The sequence below is a fragment of the Euphorbia lathyris genome, chromosome 5, assembly GCF_963576675.1.
Source record: "Euphorbia lathyris chromosome 5, ddEupLath1.1, whole genome shotgun sequence".
In the NCBI taxonomy this organism is placed as follows: domain Eukaryota; kingdom Viridiplantae; phylum Streptophyta; class Magnoliopsida; order Malpighiales; family Euphorbiaceae; genus Euphorbia; species Euphorbia lathyris.
Genome location: NC_088914.1, coordinates 59,463,715 through 59,483,885, shown reverse-complemented (window position 1 = coordinate 59,483,885; position 20,171 = coordinate 59,463,715). Strand labels below are relative to the sequence as shown.

The following is a 20,171-nucleotide window of genomic DNA, read 5'->3' as shown; positions in this document are numbered from 1 at the left end:
TCTGGAGATGACAAAAATGCCCCTGGCTAGTGCGAAAAGATGCATGTGCCCCTGAACCTTTGCCTTGCGTGTAGATAAAGACTTCAAGTCTTATTAATGTTGGTCCCGTGTAATTAGTTCCAAGGGGGGGTTAGGAACTAATGTAACTTTTTCGCTTAATTATACTGACTTAATTTAATTCTTCAAATTACTTTACTCAGTTTTGGTCAGCAAGGCCGAGCGAGATGTAAGACAGCTTTAGTCAGAGGGTGACTAGAACCGTTTTACTTGTGAGTTGGGAATTAATGCTTAAGGTCAGCTTCCAACTCAGCACTCTGATAACTCAGTGTCAGCTTATACAATTTATATCCTGAGTAATTTAAGCAAGCAACACATACATATATATATATATATATATATATATATATTAAGAGAAAGAGTCAGAAATTACTCAGCAGACTTATCCTGGTTCGGCCTCACTGCCTACGTCCAGTCCCCAGAATCCTTCCGGGCTTTTTCAATCCACTACTGAGCTCTTTAAAGGTAGAGCACAAGCCGTTTACAAAGCAATTGAGTATGCAAGAGTACCGTCCTCTATTCGTCTACTCAACCCTACTGAGTGCTATAACCAAACACTCAGATTTTCTCTACCGCTGAGTACTAAAACCGAGTACTCAGCACCACTCTCTCAATTTTTACAATTGATACAGATTTGTTCTTTCTAGATGAAGAACACTTTAGATGAATACAAATTCAATCTAGACTTTTACACAGAAATAGGATTTGGGTGTAAGTTTTGCTTTTTCTTGTTTGTATGTGCTTGTATGTATGCTTTTCTTTTTGTACTTCGGCAAAAGATCCAAGTGATGAACTTGTCCTTTTATAGTGAAATCTGATGCTTCAATCATTTGAATTCGGATGTATCCGTTGAATTCAAACGGTCTTCTTGCGTCATTCACTGGTCAGCATACAGTTTTGCAGGCCAATCCTGTCGTCTGATTTTAGCAGGCGTCAGGCTTGTCTTCTTCCGCCAGGTTCGTCTTCTAGCACCAGTTTCGTCTTTTAGCCAAATGCCAGTTGACCCATGCATCTCGAAAATGTCTCTGGGCGTAATTCCAAGGCTTCTGTATTGGTGCAGACTCTTGTCGGATCTTGTCTTTTAGTAAACGGATCATTCGCACTGACCTGACTCAGCTTGACTTTATTGACGTTGCCTTTGTTCTTTATTTATATCGGAGACTGAGTACCATTTCACTCAGCATCTTCGGGTAGCTTCGTCTTCAAGCGTTTGTTCTGAAGAAGACTTTTCTTCTATTATGTTGAGTCGTGTTCTACTCAGCTTCTGTAGCTCATACTGACTTTGTCCTGTCTTACTTTTTTTTTTGTTTCTATTCTCATTTATAATTATACTCAACATTGAACAAACTCATTAGTATAATTAAATCAAAGCACTTAAATTTAATTGTCTTAATCATGGGATTAACTTAAATAATTTTGTCAAATCAAAATCATGTGGAAAGGTGTTTCAACAATTAAGTGTACTTTACTCTTCCATTTGTTCGAGAAAGGAAAACCAAAAGCCTCAAGGCTCTTTTCTTCTTCCTCTGTTCGATTTTCTTCTTCTGTATGAGAAACCCTTGTTGTTTTGTTGAGAAAACTCATCTGTTTTGTGTTTGTATCTTTAATATCCTCCCTCAAACTAGACTTGATACTGGTTCTTCAAGCCTAATTTACTCAAAAGGAACCTTAACTGCGACGAGTGTTGTGCTTTGGTGAACAAATCGGCGAGTTGCAAGGCGGGCGGAATCTACATGAGACGGATGAGGCCGGCCTGGTCTCTTTCACGAACGACGTGACAATCGATGTCTATATGCTTCGTTCTCTCATGGAAAATGGGGTTCTGGGCGATATGCATGGCCGATATGTTATCACAGAAGAGAAGAGAAGCGGTGGCCGGCGGTGAGTGAAGGTCTCGAAGGAGATTCGTGAGCCAATGGAGCTCGCAAGAGGTGGAAGCCATGGCACGATACTCTGCTTCCGATGAGGAGCGTGATACTGTGTTTTGCTTCTTCGATCTCCATGAGATCATGGCGGATCCGAGAAAAACCGCATACCCAGTTACCGATCTTCTTGTTTCTGTACAATTTCCCCAGTCAGAGTCCGTAAAAGCCTGTAGTTGAAGATCGTTGGTGACGGGAAAGAACAGACCTAGACCAACTGTCCCCTTAAAGTAACGTGACACCCTCTGAGCTCTACTTTGATATTCTGTTGTTGGCTGTACAAGATGTTGAGATAATTGATTTACGATGAAAGAAATGTCTGGTCTTGTATGTGTAAGGTAGAGTAATTTACCAATAAGCTGTCTGTAGGGTGTATTATCTGGCAACAATGTTTCATTTTGGCTAGGCTTGTAATTTGGTAATGCTGGGGATGAGGCTGGCTTACAGTCAATGAACCCCATTTCTTGCAACAGTTTTAACGTGTATTTCCTTTGTGACATGTGGAGGCCATGATTGCTGCGAGAAAACTAGAAGCCAAGGAAGTAATGTATGGTGCCCATATCCTTGATGCTAAAAGTGTCATTCAGATGCGTTTTGACCACGGAGATGGCATGCATGTCGCTTCTTACTAGTATAACGTCATCAATATACACCAAAATTGCGGTCGTGTGCCCTGCTTCCATTTTGGTAAATAAGGAAGGGTCGGCTATGGACTGGATGAAACCCATTTGTTTGATGGTTGCTGTAAGCTTGGCATTCCATTGTCGTCCAGCTTGTCGGAGCCAATAGAGGGCTTTGTTGAGCTTACAAACTTGCTTGCTGTGTTGTGGTTCAATCCCTAGAGGCAGAGCCATATAAACGTCTTCGCTCAGATCCCCGTGTAGGTAAGCGTTGTCAATATCTAGCTGGTGTATATACCAATTTTTGTTTATGGCCAGAGTTAGAAGCATTCTAATCGTTGTAAACTTTGCAACAGGAGAGAAAGTGGCCATGAAATCAACTCCCTCCTGCTGAGTATACCCTTTGGCCACGAGCCTGGCTTTGTACCTCGAGATGCTTCCGTCTGCTTTATGCTTGACCTTATAGACCCATCTACATCCTATGGGCCTTTTTCCCTCAGGTAAAGTGACCAAGTGCCATGTTTGATTTGCTTCTAGGGTTGCTAGCTCATTTTCTATAGCTTTTAACCAATTCTGATCTGACTTAGCTTCTTGGTATGTTGCAGGCTCTTTGTGACAGGCAAGATTGAGGGAGAAAATTCTTTTGGTAGGGGAAAGTTTCTCATATGAGAGGTGCTTTGAAAGGGCATGTGGAGAATTTGTAAGACAAGGCAATGACGAACCTTGTATTAAAGCTAAGTGATAATCCCTGAGATAGGTTGGTGTCTTTTTGGTTCTCTGTGGTCTTTCACTGGTTGGTTGAATATTTGTGAATTGTGTTTCTGTGGGCTCATGATTGTCTATCTGTATTACATCCACATGCTGCATAGTGTCTGGTATCCCTATTTGTATGTCTGTGTCTGGAGTTTCATCCTCATCGTTGATCATGGTTGCAATATGCAAAGAGTCTAACTCTTCTTCGCTGCAAAAATTCTCCGTTCCTTGGTTGGTTTCCGAAAAAGGAAAACATTGTTCAAAAAACTTGACATGCCTGGAAAAGAAAAATATGTTAGTGCTTAAGTTTAAGAGTCCGAAACCCTTTATGCCATGTCTGTATCCCATGAATGCACATCTGATTGCTCTTTCTGTAAATTTGCTCTTGTGTCTATCCAGTGATGATGCACAGGCTAAGCACCCGAATACCTTGAGGTCTTTTATATTACTTTTCTCTCCATACACTCTTTGATAAGGGGTCTGCCCTAGGATTGGTGTCGAAAGCAACCTGTTTATGAGGTAGACTGCATGACTTACTGCCTCCAGCCAGAACTCTTTAGGCAAGGAACTTTGAAACATGAGTGCCCTTATGGTATTCATAATGTCTATATGTTTTCTTTCTACTCTGCCGTTCTGTTGTGGTGTTTCTGGACATGATGTTTGATGTATGATTCCGTTTATTACAAAAAAAAATCCTTTATGATGAACTCAGGGCCATTTTCCGTTCTAATCATCTTTATATCTTTGTTGAACTGTCTTTTAGCATATATGCAGAACTGTTGTAATGATGTGCTTGCGTCCCCTTTCGTTTGCATTAATGTTACCCATGTATACCTGCTATGGTCATCAAGTCTAGTTAGGAAATAACACTTGCTAGAGTGTGATTCTATAGCTGGACCCCATATGTCTACATGTATTAGGTCGAAACACTCTTTTGCTATACTATGGCTGTTTGAGAATGAAGTCTTTTTCTGTTTAGCTTTTTGGCAAATGTTGTTGGTCCCGTGTGATTAGTTCCAAAAGGGGGGGGGGTTAGGAACTAATGTAACTTTTTAGTTTTAATTACGCTGACTTAATTCAATTCTTTGAGTTTCACAAATCAGCTTTGGTCAGCGCGGCCGAGTGAAGCGTACGACGGCTTTAGTCAGATACTGACTAGAACTGTTTTAATTTGTGAGTTGGGAAATGACACTTTTGCGGTTAGCTTCCAACTCAGCACTCTGATTTACTCAGTGTCAGCTTAAATAATTTATACACTGAGTAAATATAGCAAGCAACACATACAAATTTATATTGAAAGAGAGTTAGAAATTACTCAGCACGACTTATCCTGGTTCGGCCTCTCCGCCTACGTCCAGTCCCCAGAATCCCTCCGGGCTTTTTAAATCCAATACTGAGCTCTTTAAAGGTAGAGCGCAAACCGTTTACAAGGCAGTTGAATATGCAAGAGTACCGTCCTCTATTCGTCTACTCAACTCCACTAAGCGCTACAACCCAGCACTTAGATTTTGTCTACCACTGAGTACCAAATCGAGTACTCAGCACACTCTCTCAATACTATGATTGATACAAGATTGTTCTCTTTCAGACAAAGAACACTTTAGATGATTACAAAGAAAATCACTCTAGCATTTACACAGGAATAGAAATTTGGTGTAAGATCTCTTTCTTGTATTGATGTGCTTTTGTATGTATGCTCTGATTCTCTTTTTGTTTTTACAATCTGCTAAGGATTCAAGAAGTATACTTGTCCTTTTATAGTTGTATTCTGAAGACTTGTTCATTTGAATTCTGGATTTATCCGTTGAATCCAAACGGCTCCTTTTTGAGACAAGGCTCTGGTCAGCTTCAGATTTGCAGGCCAATCCTGTCGTCTGAATTCCGCAGGCGTCAGGTTTGTCTTCTTCTCGCAGGTTTCGTCTTTTTGTGCTAGTTTGTCTTTTAGCAAAGGAACAGTTGACCCATGCATCTTGAAATTAGCTTTTGCGTAATTCCAAGGTTTCTATTATTGGTGCAGACAGTTGTCAGATCTTGTCTTTTAGCGAACGGATCATTCGCGCTGTCCTGAAGATCACTCAGCTTGTCTTTGATAGCCGTTGTATGCGATTGTTTGCTAATACAAATACTGAATTCTCTTTTACTCAGCTTCGTTCTACAAGACACAGTTCTTAAGAAAACTTCTCTACTTTTGATACTGAGTTGTGTTCCACTCAGCTTCGCTGATTTGTTTGATCTTTAAGCTTCTGTTATGGAGATCTTCTATCACGCTGAGTTATACTCCACTCAGCTTGTGCTGTTTTCTCATGCTGACTTCGTCCTGTCTTACTTTTTATTTCCATTTGCACTTATATTTACACTCAACATTGAACAAACATATTAGTACAATTAAATCAAAGCACTTAAATTTAATTATCCCTTAATCATGGATTAACTTAAATAATTTTGTCAGATCAAGATCATGTGGAAAGGTGTTTCAACAAATGTCACATGGCGTTCTTTTAGATGAATCAAAGTCATTACAAGGTAAGTTGAGGCCTTTCATCCTTTCGTAAGAGGGATGGCCAAAACGCTGGTGCCATACATTTGCTTTAATTGAAAAAACAGAACAATGACTACTAGGCAATGGATATTTTAAATAGTAAAGGCCTTCATGCTCCCTAGCCAAGCCAATCCTCTTCCAACTTGTTGTGTCCTGTATCACACACATGGACCCACTTATCACAATGCACAGTTCACCAGTATCTAGTAATTTGCTAGTTGATATGAGGTTGTAATCGAAAGCAGGTATGCATAAGACATTATGCAAAGCGAGTTGTGGACTTAGAGTTACAGTACCAACATGTTTTGCCTTAACCTTTTCTCCATTAGGCAGATTTACCCAACATTTGTCTATTTTTGTGTACGAAGTGTATAGTTTTGTGTCACAAATGATGTGGTCCGTGGCTCTCGTGTCTATTATCCAGCATGATGAAATAGAATTAGGGTTTAGGCTTTTACCAGAACTATCTCCCTTGACAAAGGTGTTGATGCTGCTGCCTGAGGCCGGGGCCTTTCCTGAATGGCTCAGTGGCAATAAGGCGACTAGCGTCTAATACTGGTCTTTGGTTAGAGTGAACGGTTCTGCGTTTGCCTGCCTATTATCTTCTTCACCAGAATCCCCGTTGTCTCTGCCCTGATTCACTGCTGAGTTGGCCTTGGGTTGATTAGTTCTGAAAGGATTCCCCTTATTTCTATTTCTATAGTTTGGCGGATAACCATGTTTCTTGAAACATATATCTTCAGTATGGCCCATATTCCCACAATAAGTGCACAAAGATGTATTTTTGCTGTTGGTTTTTCGATTTGCATACCTCGAGTTATTTCGATTGTTGTTTTGCCTGCCTTGTGTGTTTGTGAAACCTGCGAATGGATTGCTTTCATTTTCCTCTCCTTGTTTGGCAGGTGCAAATCCAATCTGTCGTTCGTGTTGAATAGACAGAGCGTAAACCTTGTTGAGTGACGGCATCAATTCCATAAGGAGAATCTGGGAACATACATTGGAATAGGACTCATTCAGTCCCTGTAGAAAGGTGATCACTTGGTCTGCCTCTTGCTGATCTCGCAAGATCTTGAAGGCTCCGTAGCTGCACGGTGTCCGGCAGGTACATTTGGGCATAGGTCGTAGGTTTAACAGTTTGTCGTAGAGTATTTTGAGACTAGTGTAATACTCCGCAACATTTCTGTTACCTTGTTTCAGGCTATGGATCTCCCGCCTGAGCTCCAGAATCCTCAACGAGTCCGCCTGAGCAAAATGCTCCCTCAAGTCAGCCCATATCTGATCGGCCTTATCCAACCACATAATACTTCGAGCAATGGAGGGGGAAATGGCATGGTGTATCCATGAGATAACCATATTGTTGCACCTCTCCCATTGATTGTACATGGCATCTTCTAAGGCCGACGCCTTGATAGTTCCATCGACAAATGAGAATTTGTTTTTGGACATGAGGGCAACTTTCACGGCCCGAGACCATTGATGATAGTTGGATCCGGAAAGCTCTTACGAAACCAGGGATAGAGCTGGAGTTTCATTTGGTGGAAGGTGATAGGGGCTGCTGGAGTTGATAATAGGAGCGGCCATTGATGCTTGCTCAAAAGAAGATGATTCAGTTTGCTCTGATACCATAAATGAGGTAAAAAATTCCCTTGAACTCCTTAATTTCTCAATAAAAATAAAAACCTCTAACTATTACATTTATATGTTAATGCTAGGTTTGCCCACCAAGTAAACTTAATGACCAAGAAAATAGTGAAACAAGTGTCTTGATCTAAGCCCTTTGATGAGGTGAATGGTGGTGATTTTCTTGAGGTGTGATTAGGTGTGGTGATAAACACAATGGCTTGATGAGGTCCTTCTAGAAAGTGTCACTAATCTGGAGATGATGAAAATGCCCCTGGCTAGTGCGAAAAGACGCATGTGCCCCTGAACCTTTGCCTTGCGTGTATATAAAGACTTCAAGTCTTATTAAGTGTACTTTACTTTTCCATTTGTTTGAGAAAGGAAAACCAAAAGCCTCAAGGCTCTCTTCTTCTTCCTCTGTTCGATTTTCTTCTTCTGTATGAGAAACCCTTGTTGTTTTGTTGAGAAAACTCATCCGTTTTGTGTTTGTATCTTTAATAAAAGTCAATTTTTTTAATTTCTCCAAATAACTCATTTTGGGGTAAATAGTCACAATAACAACTTTTAATTGAATGCCTGAATTTGCAAACTGCACAAACCACAGATTACATATGTGTGAAAGAATTGTTGATTCACTTTCTTAACAGCCAAATTAAGGTGATCGCCATGCCAAAACATCCAAATTCCGCCACTAAAACCCCCAGTGCAAATTATGACGACTCCCACGCAAGAACTTAGTGCCGCTTGCACCAAAGCAATTCCAAGAAATAACCTTCATTACAAAAATTTGGGTGCGAGAAAACCCATATGGTTCAACGCTTATGCAGGGAGGAACCTCCTACATTCAAATTAACTCATGCGTTGACGCCTTGCTTGCCAACCAACCTCGGTTCTCTCAAATTCACCTTAATAGCACTGCATGTACCTGTTGGGAACTAATGCAATTACGATAAACGAAACACAAACAAACATACAAGAATTGTTTACCCAGTTCGCCACTCAATTTGAATGACTACGTCTGGGGGCACTACCAAGCCAGGATATTTACTATAATTTTCGAGATCCGGATTACAAAGAAAGAGGCTATATTTATACTCCTCAAGAAACCTTGATCGCCCAAATTTTTTTAGGCCTATCTATTAGTCTCCAAAGCCCAACAGTATCGCCTGAATCAGGGAGCTGAATCTGATCAATCAATGATGTTGACCCAAATACCATTGGAATCACCCCAACACTAGTAGTTGCACAAACATTACCCCACGGTTGATTGGCTCTACCCCTTTTGGCTCGGCTAAGTATCACAACACTAGCTTCGAGGTTAATCACTAGATCGATTATCTCACTTCGTAGCTCCCCAAAAATGTTGTGGCTAGTGATATCACAGAGTGGCTTGTTCAAACTTGCTCCCCTCCTATTACCAATTTTTATACCCGAAGCAGCAACATCACCTTTTGGAGCAGTAAAGTACCCATTACTCTTTGGCCTATTTTCCAATAACATCATATGTTTACCCCCTCCCTCGTAATGTCCCATCATTTTTTACACCCGAATTCACTAACGTTAAACCTGTTGAAGTAGTCGCAGCCCTAGCCTAAGTCATTGTCTCTTTAGTTATTTGTATGTCCAACTTTGAGTTATATTTTCTCCTTGGCACCATCATCCATGGTCCATATTCGGAGTCATTCCCAACCGAAGAGCCCACAGTAGCAGCAACGTTTAGACTAACCATTCTCGAGTCTGATTCGGCAGGTGCGGTAGAATCCTTATTGCATTCACTAAAACCTGAAGGTTTAATGCTTGGAAAGGTGCAAACAATTTTTTGAGTGATCATAACGCCTGGTACACATCACATGTATGCCCTCGTATTCAATTCGGTACGTGAAGTGGTTTACCTCAAACTCAGCAATTAATGGTTTCAGTAAGTCAATCTCGACCAAGACATGGACAAATCTCCCTCTAGTGGCTTTAATGGTGTTTTTATCAACTTTGACCGCTTTCCTAATGGAATTTGCAATGGCCATGATGAAATCTGTATCATATAATTGGACAGGTAAATCTGGGAAGCGGACCCACACCATAGTCGAAGTAATGGTAGCAGAAGTTGCATGAAACTCAGACAACCATGTTCGAACCGAAAGGTAGTGTCCCTAAATGATCCAAGGTCCATCCCGAACAAATCATTCCCTATCGTTAAAGTCCCTAAACTAAACAAGATGGAAACCGATATCCATGATTTCCACCTCCCCATTCGGTTTTCACAGCTCCAAAACACGTTTTTGAAGTGAAATATAACCAAGGTTTCGTCCTAAGACTTTAACAATAAAAGTCGTCTTCCAAGGGGCAGCCTATTCATCCAATAGTAAGGTGTCACAGTAAAACTCAGTTTCAACGGGTTTTCATAAGAAACAGTAATTAATCCTTCAGCCAAGAGGTCTTTGTGAACATGTGTATCTCCCACTAGTTTATTGCCTACCAATGAGTCCCTATACGATGCAAATTTCACCGAGGCCATGGTGGTATCGCCGCCGTCATCTCCAATAATACTTTTCATACTCACTCCATATTTATTTTTTCTATCATTCAAATTATTATATATTATTATATTTACCAATAATAAGAGGGCATATAGTCTCTCCTGTCTGTAGGAGTGTCTCTTATGTATTTTTGTTTCTTGTTAGTGTGTTGCTTTTATGAGTTTTCTCCATAATAATTGGTTATATATTTCAGGAAGACATATCAACTTGTTGGAGTGTCTCACTATTTAAATGATCTCCTAAGTTTGAGAATTTAGAAAACCATATCATTATGGAGATGGTTTGGTAAATTTTGTTATGATTATCTTTTTCATTTTTTTCATGAAAAATGTATGAATTCCCACATGGTCATCATCAAAAGATGTGATTTAATGTCTCCTTTCAAAAAAAGGAAAGATATGATTTAATGTCATTGTTTGATCGCGTGGTGATTATAAAAAAAAGATAGGCTTAATATATTATTTATCCACTAAATTTATCTAAAAAGCTTGATTGGCTTCCTAAATTTTTAAAATATTTCGATAACCCTTAAACTTGTATAAAATATCCAGTTAGTTTTCTGAACTTACATAAAATGTAATCAATTAATCACTCGGTTGTACCATGACGCCTTGAAAGTTACCAAAGCCAAATAATGTACTAAGCCGAAAGATATGATTTTAATAACTCTCCTTATTTGATCGGATGCAATTATTTATTATATCAGGAAGGACACCAAACGCCATTTCGTTCATAATTGACTGGCATTTCTAGTACATAGTACTACCATTTTCCATTCCTCACATCACATTTTCCATACAGAGTTTCTGAATATCAATGGCGACCCTCAAAGTTCCAGCCCATGTTCCACCTCCATCTGAGGATGCTGAGCAGCTTCACAAAGCTTTTGCAGGTCTGAATTATTCAAAGATCCATTTGGTTTTCAGTCTACCTTCTCATGTTTTCATATCATATTTTGCTGATACTCCTGCTCTCTCATCATTCTATTTTCCACTTGTTTTTATCATCAATCGATCTTTTTTGTCATTCAACTGATTTTATTTTATGTCATTGGGTTGTCTTCTCGGTTTAATCAATTTAATTTCATCTGATTTTTTTTTTTTTCAGAACACAAAGGGTTTCCGTGTTTTATCTTTCATCTGTAGCTCTGAGTGCTGTGTCTCTTCCCGCTTATTATCCACATTTGTTTCTTGATTTTCCATTTTTGAGACTTCATATATGTACTATATTTTTGACACTTTTGATTTTGATCTTATTTTATAATTCTCTGTTTGGGTGAAAGTCAGAATTTGTATTTGTTTTCGGATGTTTAGTTCAATTCAGTTAGCAGCTTTCTGTAAAGGCGTGGTGCTTGGTTAATTATTTATTTTGTTGAACTTTGGACTCAATGATTCAACATTAATCTGTTAGTCAAAGTAATTTCTGCATTTCTGTAGCAGTTTCCCCTCTTCTATCTGATTGGATGATCCAATACTGAGATGTTCCGTTCTTTTTTTCAGGATGGGGTACTAATGAGGAATTGATCATCACCATTTTGGCTCATAGGAATGCTTCCCAACGCAATTTAATTCGACAGGTTTACAAAGAAGCTTATGGGGAAGATCTCCTTAAAGCTCTAGACAAAGAACTTTCCAGTGACTTTGAGGTCAGATTTTCTTTATCTATGTAATTTTTGTTCAAATAAATCTTGCTGTGAAGGTGAGGCAAGAAATATGTTTTAGCTACCTACACTTTATGCTGGTTTTTCTTCTTTCAAATGGGAATTATGCCAAACCTGAATTAACATTCAGACAGCTAATGCTTGATTTCGCGAATCTTTTACCTTATGCAGAGATGCATATTGTTATGGACACTGGATCCTGCGGACCGTGATGCATATTTGGCTAATGAATCGACCAAAAGGTTCACTTCAAGCAACTGGGTCCTCATGGAAATAGCCTGTACTAGATCTCCACATGACTTATTTAAGGTCAGACAGGCATATCATACTCTTTATAAGAAATCCCTTGAGGAAGATGTTGCATACCACACAACTGGAGACTACCGCAAGGTATTGTCTTCTTCAAAACTCAGGGATATTATGTTTATTATGTTGTGAGGAGTTGGACTGCAATTATAAGAGGTCCCTTATGGAAGATGTTGCCCATTACAGAACTTTTTGGCTCACATGGAGTTCACTTATTATGTCATAATTGGAACTTCAGTATTTCTTCCAAGTATCCGTGATTAATCAGAATAAAATGAACATGTGAATAGACATCTTAAGTTTTTAAACTGCATTAAATTGTCCCTATTTCCCCTTTTATTGCTTTCCTTGGAATTGCAAGGAGTTGTATACTTCCAAAGCTTATCTGTATGCCTTCACTGCACAATTCTTTCTCTTTTTCTGTGCAGAAATGTTTGTTATTCTTGTTCTAAGGTGAACTTGTTTATTTTATTTTCACATTGCTCTTGTGCAGCTGTTGGTTCCTCTTGTGACTGCATACCGTTACCACGGTGAAGAAGTGAACATGACATTGGCAAAATCAGAGGCTAAGATACTTAATCAGAAGATCTCAGACAAAGCTTATGCTGATGACGAGATTGTAAGGATCCTGACAACAAGGAGCAAGGCTCAGCTTAATGCAACTCTCAATCACTACAACAATTCATATGGGAATGCCATTAACAAGGTATCAACATCAAGTATATGACTTTCTTTCAACTAACAATTCTCACTTAAGACTTAAAAGATTCAAGGCTTTGCTGCATGTGTATGTCCTGTATATTTGCTGTGTAAACTTCCCATATGCATATATATCTAAACGCATCAAAGGAATCCATTTGCAGAGTTTGAAGGTCGACCCCGAAGATGAGTTCCTCAAGTTTCTTAGAGCAACAATCAAGTGCTTGACCTTGCCAGAGAAACACTTTGAGAAGGTTCTGAGGCAGGCTATCAACAAAATTGGCACTGATGAATGGGCTCTTACTAGAGTTGTTACTACGAGGGCTGAGGTTGACATGGCACGCATCAAAGAGGAATACCATCGCCGTAACAGTGTTCCTTTGGATCGAGCCATTGCTGGAGACACTTCTGGAGACTATGAGAAAATGCTTCAGGCCCTGATTGGCCATGGAGATCTTTGAGCTATTCCTTTAGAATGCAGATTAAGCTATTGTGTGTGCTTGTTTGTTGTTTATGCTGGAGTATCTTGTCATGGATTAACCTGTTTTGGGTGCATTGTTGGCTTCTTGGAAGTGTGTAATGGACTAAGTATGAAATCAAATCAATAAACATGTGCTATGCAGTTATACTTTGCTTGTTGCATATCAATAACCATTGTTGCATTGCATATGCTAGTAATGGGGATAAAGTTCCAAATTTATATAAATTTTCCCTTTTTTTAAGCAACATCACAGTTTATCAGTAAATAGGAAGTGTGTATTTTAGAAAATTGTATTTGTGCCGATATATGTTGATAGTAATTTTAGGAAATTGATTGTAAATTGTGTTAGTATTATAGTAAACTAGAATCTAATGCTGAATGTGTTGTAGAAAAATAAATAAATTTTTGAAAAAAAGCTCTGTTCCCAAGCATTCTGATTGTCAGTGAAAACACATGTCTGGGGCCAAGTACCATGTCAGTTCGCAAATTTATAGTAATCTCTTGAGTTGGTTACAGGATCCGATGCTCTATTTATTTGTTTTAGGTGTAAAGTGACCCTCAAACCTCCATTTTCTGATCTTCTCATCTCTTTCTCCTCTTTTGGGCTCACGAGAATTTTTTTTTTTTTTTTTCGTATTTTCAATACCTTTTATGGTTATTTTTTCTTTTTGTAGTCGTTTTAACGACTTTATGGACTTTATAAGGTTTTTATTCTTTAAACTGCAAATTTATGTGATACACTTTTATTTTTAATTCAATTTTATCCCTCCTTAACTAAATTTAATTATTTACATTAAAACTTTTAAACATCAATTATATTTAAAATATTTATTTTAATAGTCAACTTTATCAATCAGTCCTTTCATATCTTCTATTAGGTAAAAGTAAAATCCTTCTCGTTTAAAAACGTTATAAGTAAAAATCGAATCATTTCATATATTAAACTTGCAATTTCTAAGAAATCCAACCATAAAGTGCTTAAAATAGGTATTACCAACAAATGAAATAATAAATAATAAAATAATTATTTTTAAAAAATAATTATATCTATGTTTGATTGATGAAAGGAGATAAAATGAAATAATTAATTTTTAATTTAAAAGATTATTACCGTCTAGTATAATTTTTTTTTATTTTAAAATTTTAATTATTATTATCAATTATTCAAATATTTAATATCTACTATTTAAAAAAAATGTACAAAATGCAAAAAACATGAAAAATATAAAAAACAAAAATACATTTCTATTCCATTTTTACTATTTTATGCGTTTTTATAATTTTTCATGTTTTTTTACCATTTTTGTGTTTTTTACATTTTACCATTTTTTATGTTTTTCTATTATTATTATTATTTTGTATTTTTACCGTTTTCCATATAAAATATGAAACATAAATAGATGATAAATATATGAAAGGTAATTTTAGAATTAAAAAAATATTAGTCATGAAGGTAAATTACACAACGACCACTGACCTTTAGGCCCTGTTCTTTATTACTTAATTTCAATAACAATCAGTTCAGTTCAGTTCAGTAGTAATCAGTTCAGTTCAGTTCAGTTCCAGTATTCAGTTTCAGTATTCAATAATTTATCATTATTTATTATAATTATTATATATTATTATTATTTATATATAATTTATTATTATTATCATTATTTATTTATAATTTCAGCAATTTATTATAATTATTATAATTTATTATATATTAATTTATCTATTTTCATTATAATTATATTTATATATAATTTATGCTTTGTCATTATATATATTATCATTATTTATTATAATTATAATTATTTGGTGCAACTTATTTGCAAATTTTGCGAAAAGTAAATAAATATTATATTAATACGTTTACATTACAATGCTCTAAAAAAATTAACTGGCTCAACTACCTTAATATCTCAAATAGTGCAATTTTATCCCTAATATTAGAAGCCAATAGCAATTTTACCCTTAACATTGATAAATTGAGTCAAGATTTTGTATTCATATGAAAATTCATATTTAGACGTTAGGAGTAAAATAACCCCGGACCCAAAACGTTAAAGGTATTTTTGTACCTTAATACTTAATTGTAATAAAAAGTTAAGAGTGTGTATTCATATAAAAATTTGTATTTAATTTCATAGGCTTTAAATTATATATAAATTTGTGTTTGTATGTAATTTATATTTTTAATTTAAATTAGACTCATTTTAATTTAATGTCATAGGATTTTATCGAGCCTAGATTTTATTTGATATTTAATTTAGTTTAATCTTTAATAATATGTTTATTTATTATTGATATTATTTTTTTTGGTAGAAATATTATTATTATTATTATTATTATTATTATTATAAGCTTATTAATGTCCAATATTATCATTAAATTATTTTAAAGTCTAATATCATCATTATTGTTACGTTCGATTAAATTCGGTTAAGTTCGGTATCATTCAGTTAAGTTCAGTAGCATTCAGTTAAATTCAATTCAGTATTCAGTATCATTCAGTTCAGTTCAGTTCAGTTTTTTTCAGTAATAAAGAACAGAGCCTTACTCATTTACATGGAATTGTCACTGAACTTTGAAATAGTAATATAAAAATCATTCAATTTTACACTTTTTTACATTATAGGCACCACACTTCAATCAACGTCTCAAAATGATTGCTGCAAACTTTAAAATAAAAAAAAATCCAAGAATGGATGATATTTTAAACAATTTTAATTCTTCAAAATTTTCGTTTTGAAATCATTTAGGTTTTGTTTGATTAAAAGAGAGTGAATTTTTCAAGAGAGAACAAAAGTTGGTGATTTAAAAAAATAAAACGTGTTTCGTAATAAATTTTGTTCTAAACAACTTTAATTCTTAAACATTTTCATTTTAAAGTTGTTAACAATCATTTTAACTTCATTTTGAGGCCATTAATTATCATTTTGAGGCGCTAGTTAAAATTTGGTAGCCATAGTATTAGAATGTGTAAATTGAATGACTTTTATGTTATGTTTTGAAGTTTAGTAGCAGTCAATAGCTTGGGAATTTATTAGGCCACAACTCATTATTTTCAGTCTGCAGGTAATCTAATTCTATTAACCTACCTATTTCTATTAAGTTAGGTTAGTTTTGTGCAACTCAACTCTACCATCGACAATAAAAGAAACAAAGCAAAACTCTTGATACAGATAATACAAGTAACTAAATTAGCTATCGTGTCTCATGTTTATCTAAAAGCCACAGCCATCATACGATCAAAAGGGCAGTTTAAGACTCAACAACAATAAAAAGAAATGAACACTCGCACAGTAATAACTTAAAAAAGTAACATAATTTGCATGAACCATTTTTAGAAGTTAGATTGGCCCCTGCAGTGCACTTACATTACAACAATGCAATGCTGCTGTCGCCACCAGGGGCCTGCCGGACACCACCAAAATAGTCCCTGGATTCTGACTTTCCATCAGCAAAGATGTTACTCCCACTAATTTCTTTTAGTTTAGCACTGCTTAACGGCTTTTCAGCTGATCCTGGAGGAACATCTCCCTTGAATATATCATTGCCTGTTAACTCCTGAAACTTCTGGTTGTGTATTTTCTTTGCTGACTTAACAACTGGATCTTCACCGAACAGTATGTTACTCTGACCTCCTGCAGGCTGTATAAATAATGATGTAGCATTTGAAATAAGCAACTTCCAACATGAATTGCATAATAGGATCATCAAACACAAGCACAAGCAGAAAATATGCCACTAAACCAGGCAAAGGACAGCAAGGAATTATGTGGGGAATATAACCAAAATTGAATCTAATTAGATAAGGTAAGCCTATCATTTTTAGGAAATAATTCTGTAAGATTGATCAAGACTAGCCAGGAACTTCTTTGAGCATTATCCACAATACAAAAACAAAAAAAAAAACTGTGCATAACAAAAAAGAGCAAGACTGGTCATATATCGAGTACTTTGCATCATTTTGACATGCAAAAGGGAATCGAACTGCAACTCAGTCCATACAAACTTTATGTTTTGAGAGTCGTTTCTGTAATCTTACAATACACAAGCCCATATAGCCAATTAGATACTGGGATAAGAAAATACGGGTGAAAAAATAAAGAATGACCTAGGATGAAGAGAAATTCATACTCACATTAGAAACTTTTACAGAAGTGCGTATGTTACGTGTGACAGGTTTCTCAATTTGTTTCGTCTCTTTTGATTCCAAGGTGCGTGCAGCTGCTAAAGATCGAGGCACAATTTCAGGGGATGGAGCAAAGATATCATGCCCACTGATCTCCTTGAATTTTGCATTTGATATCTGCTTTTTACTCTTCATGTCTGCATCTTGCAAAGTCCCACTTAACTCTCGCTGCTTTGCTACTTCAGGGAGAGAGGTAGGTTTTTTCGGGGAAATAATTTCCTCAGTACTAAATGATATTTGGCTCATTCCATTCATTGCTTGCTGAAGATGCAAATTTGAAAGCATATAAGAAGAATTATAATTATCATTAGTCTTTAAGTGATGAAGGATTTTTATCCTAAATCCTGTGGTCTGAAATAGAATAAATACCTGATACGTGCGTACACTAGTTTTGTTAGCACTGCCAGGATGAGATCCATCGCTACCTTTAGCTGCAAATATACCACTGCCATTCATCTCCTTTAGCTTGTAACCTGAACAAGGCTTTCTGGAGATAGCAAAGGGAAGAACTAAGATGGATTGGACAGTAGATAGGCATACATGTTAATATGTTATGAAATCCATTGCTTAGAGACACACCTTGATGCTCAAATATACAACCAAAAAGAAAAAAAGGCAACTTTTATGGTGACTTTGTTGGAACAAAGTCAACTATATTTTGTCTGTAACCGTATGGGATGATGCGAGTAGTTTTCATTTGAAGGTGATATGGGCAAAGTACATAAAAGCACACAAATATAAGGCAATTATAGAATGCACACATAGTAATATACAGGAGAAGCACAAAATGAAGTGACTCGGCTTAGTATGGCGTTCAGTTGATTCTCATAATTCATGAAGTCTATACCAGTTACACAGCATCCAGTTCTTATGAAGCTATCATATCAGAATGTTTTCATACATTAAAGATATGAGAAGTTAGGCATATTCAGATTTTTCATAGCTCAATTGCATAGAGGATTAACTTGGGATGGAACCCCTAAACAATTTTGATTCTTTCAATAAGTCAATTAGCAGATCATCTAAACAAAAGGCCTCAGACAAGATTTGAATAATTACAATCATGCTACCTCACCAAAACCTTCATACCTTCTTTTTTCCCTCCATTAGACACTTCGAAAATAGTCGTAGCAGACAAACATCTAGACTCCAACTAATGTCCAACTCTTCATTGCTCTTTTCCTTCATTAATTCTTATGCTTACTGGATAAACAATGCTCCCCAAATAAAATGAACTTTTTCTTTGTTTATTTGTTCAATTTTAAAGGGAAAATGCAAATTATTCATAATTGAATGAAGCAAAGGAATAGTTATTAATCGAACTTCAAAGCCCAATCAGCATTTTGAGTTCAAATGGAATCTTTAAGCATCTAAGTCACAAACTGATTCTACAAATACAAATTATTCTTCTAACACAAAGAATCCATCATGAGAACGAGCTATTAAACTAATCTCCACATCTATTGAATCCTTACTTCTCCTCATGTTTAAAAACAAATTAAGACTGCTTTACTAGAATAAAAAGAAGGAATTGAAGTTCTAAAAACTTTGTAAACAAACTTGTTTAATTTGTAAACCAGAACATTCCAACAACCTCGCGAAAAAAATGATCCGAAATTTAATTTTCCTCATTGTTTAACTAATTGCGTTATCCAAAATTCAAATTCCTTGTTCAAATCATAATAAACCAAGGAAAAAAGAAAAAGAAAAGCAAATGCAGTGGTAGATCTGATTCCAGAAGCTGAAATATCACAAAATCCTAGATACTCAAAGCTCATTCAGTTGATCTTTCTAATAAAAGAAAATTCCTTACTTCTTATTCAGAGTCTCTGTTTCTTCATCAGTGGCCTGACCTCCATAAAGCACCTTGCTCATCTTACCCGCTGGCTGATAATGCACCAAACAGAAAAAAAAAATAAGAAAAAACGAAATTAATTTTGGGTATAATGAAACTTAGTCTGGTTTTGTTGAGAACATAATATACCCAGTGATCATGAGAGCGTTGGGTGGATGCAGTGGTGGGGGTTTCCGATGGACGACCCTCCGTCCACGTGAGCAGATCGGCGGTGGAAGCGTGTGGGTCTCTGACAGGTGGGTAGCTTCTCTCCATTTCTATTTCTTGTTCAGGTGTGATGAGCGAGTGGAGTTGCGAATGGTAGAGCGGTGTTTTAAGAGATATTTATGAGAGAGAAAGAAAAGGGGAGAGAGAGAGAAATCTGATCTTTTTTATTTTGGTTCTAATTCTTAAATTTAATTTAAATGTTTAAACGGATGATTAATATTGACATGTGCAAGAAAATTTACCGAACATTTGAAAAAAATCAGATGAGGAGTCAACAAATATATATATATACTTTTTTTTTTACCAGTGACAGCCGAAAAAATATAAGTTTAGGCCTTATTTGTTGGAAAATATTTGAATTTTCTTTCGGAAAGGAAGATATTGAATTTTCAAAGAATGGATTTATTTTTTTAAAAGATAAAATATTTTTTTTTTATCTTTTTTACTGATTTAATTTTTTTTTTTAAAACTTATTTTTCTAAATAAACAAATATTAGAAAATTAGAATTATTTTTTTTTGACAAACAAAGACCTTAATTCTAAATAAAATTGATATGATTTGACGACGGACTTATAGTTTTTTGTGATAAAAAGAAAGACTGAGTAGTTCGTGTTATAGAATTGCAAAATTTCACATTATCTTATAAGGAGTAATTTCGTCTAAAATAAATTCTCTTTGCGCTCTTTTTTCTGTACATCTAATCCTATAGAAATGTACAATCTTCTTCAAAAAAT

The 20,171-nt window shown here is 36.0% G+C and overlaps 2 protein-coding genes across 2 annotated transcripts; one reads left to right on the top strand and one right to left on the bottom strand.

Annotated features, from left to right (window-relative positions):
• The first annotated feature begins 10,757 nt into the window (after window positions 1-10,757).
• Window positions 10,758-13,336, top strand: LOC136230574 (annexin D2). Its single transcript, XM_066019694.1, has 5 exons — window positions 10,758-10,937; window positions 11,545-11,690; window positions 11,877-12,095; window positions 12,505-12,717; window positions 12,875-13,336. Exons 1-5 carry the CDS (start codon window positions 10,862-10,864, stop codon window positions 13,169-13,171), a joined length of 951 nt encoding a protein of 316 aa, XP_065875766.1. The 5' UTR covers window positions 10,758-10,861; the 3' UTR covers window positions 13,172-13,336.
• Window positions 13,337-16,337: 3,001 nt separating this feature from the next.
• LOC136230462 (uncharacterized) lies at window positions 16,338-19,599 on the bottom strand. Its single transcript, XM_066019525.1, has 5 exons — window positions 19,359-19,599; window positions 19,188-19,261; window positions 17,744-17,861; window positions 17,324-17,635; window positions 16,338-16,830 (listed from the first exon to the last, which is right to left on the bottom strand). The coding sequence occupies exons 1-5, from the start codon at window positions 19,482-19,484 to the stop codon at window positions 16,558-16,560; spliced, it is 903 nt and encodes a 300-aa protein (XP_065875597.1). The 5' UTR covers window positions 19,485-19,599; the 3' UTR covers window positions 16,338-16,557.
• Between the last annotated feature and the right edge of the window lie 572 nt (window positions 19,600-20,171).

Coding starts and splice junctions, on each gene's coding strand:
- LOC136230574 (XM_066019694.1), top strand. CDS start 10,862: ATGGCGACCCTCAAAGTTCCAGCCCATGTTCCACCTCCATCTGAGGAT. Junction 11,691..11,876: donor AACTTTCCAGTGACTTTGAG/GTCAGATTTTCT, acceptor TACCTTATGCAG/AGATGCATATTGTTATGGAC. Junction 12,718..12,874: donor ATGGGAATGCCATTAACAAG/GTATCAACATCA, acceptor ATCCATTTGCAG/AGTTTGAAGGTCGACCCCGA.
- LOC136230462 (XM_066019525.1), bottom strand. CDS start 19,484: ATGGAGAGAAGCTACCCACCTGTCAGAGACCCACACGCTTCCACCGCC. Junction 17,636..17,743: donor CTAGTGTACGCACGTATCAG/GTATTTATTCTA, acceptor TTGCATCTTCAG/CAAGCAATGAATGGAATGAG. Junction 16,831..17,323: donor CTTCTGTAAAAGTTTCTAAT/GTGAGTATGAAT, acceptor TTATTTATACAG/CCTGCAGGAGGTCAGAGTAA.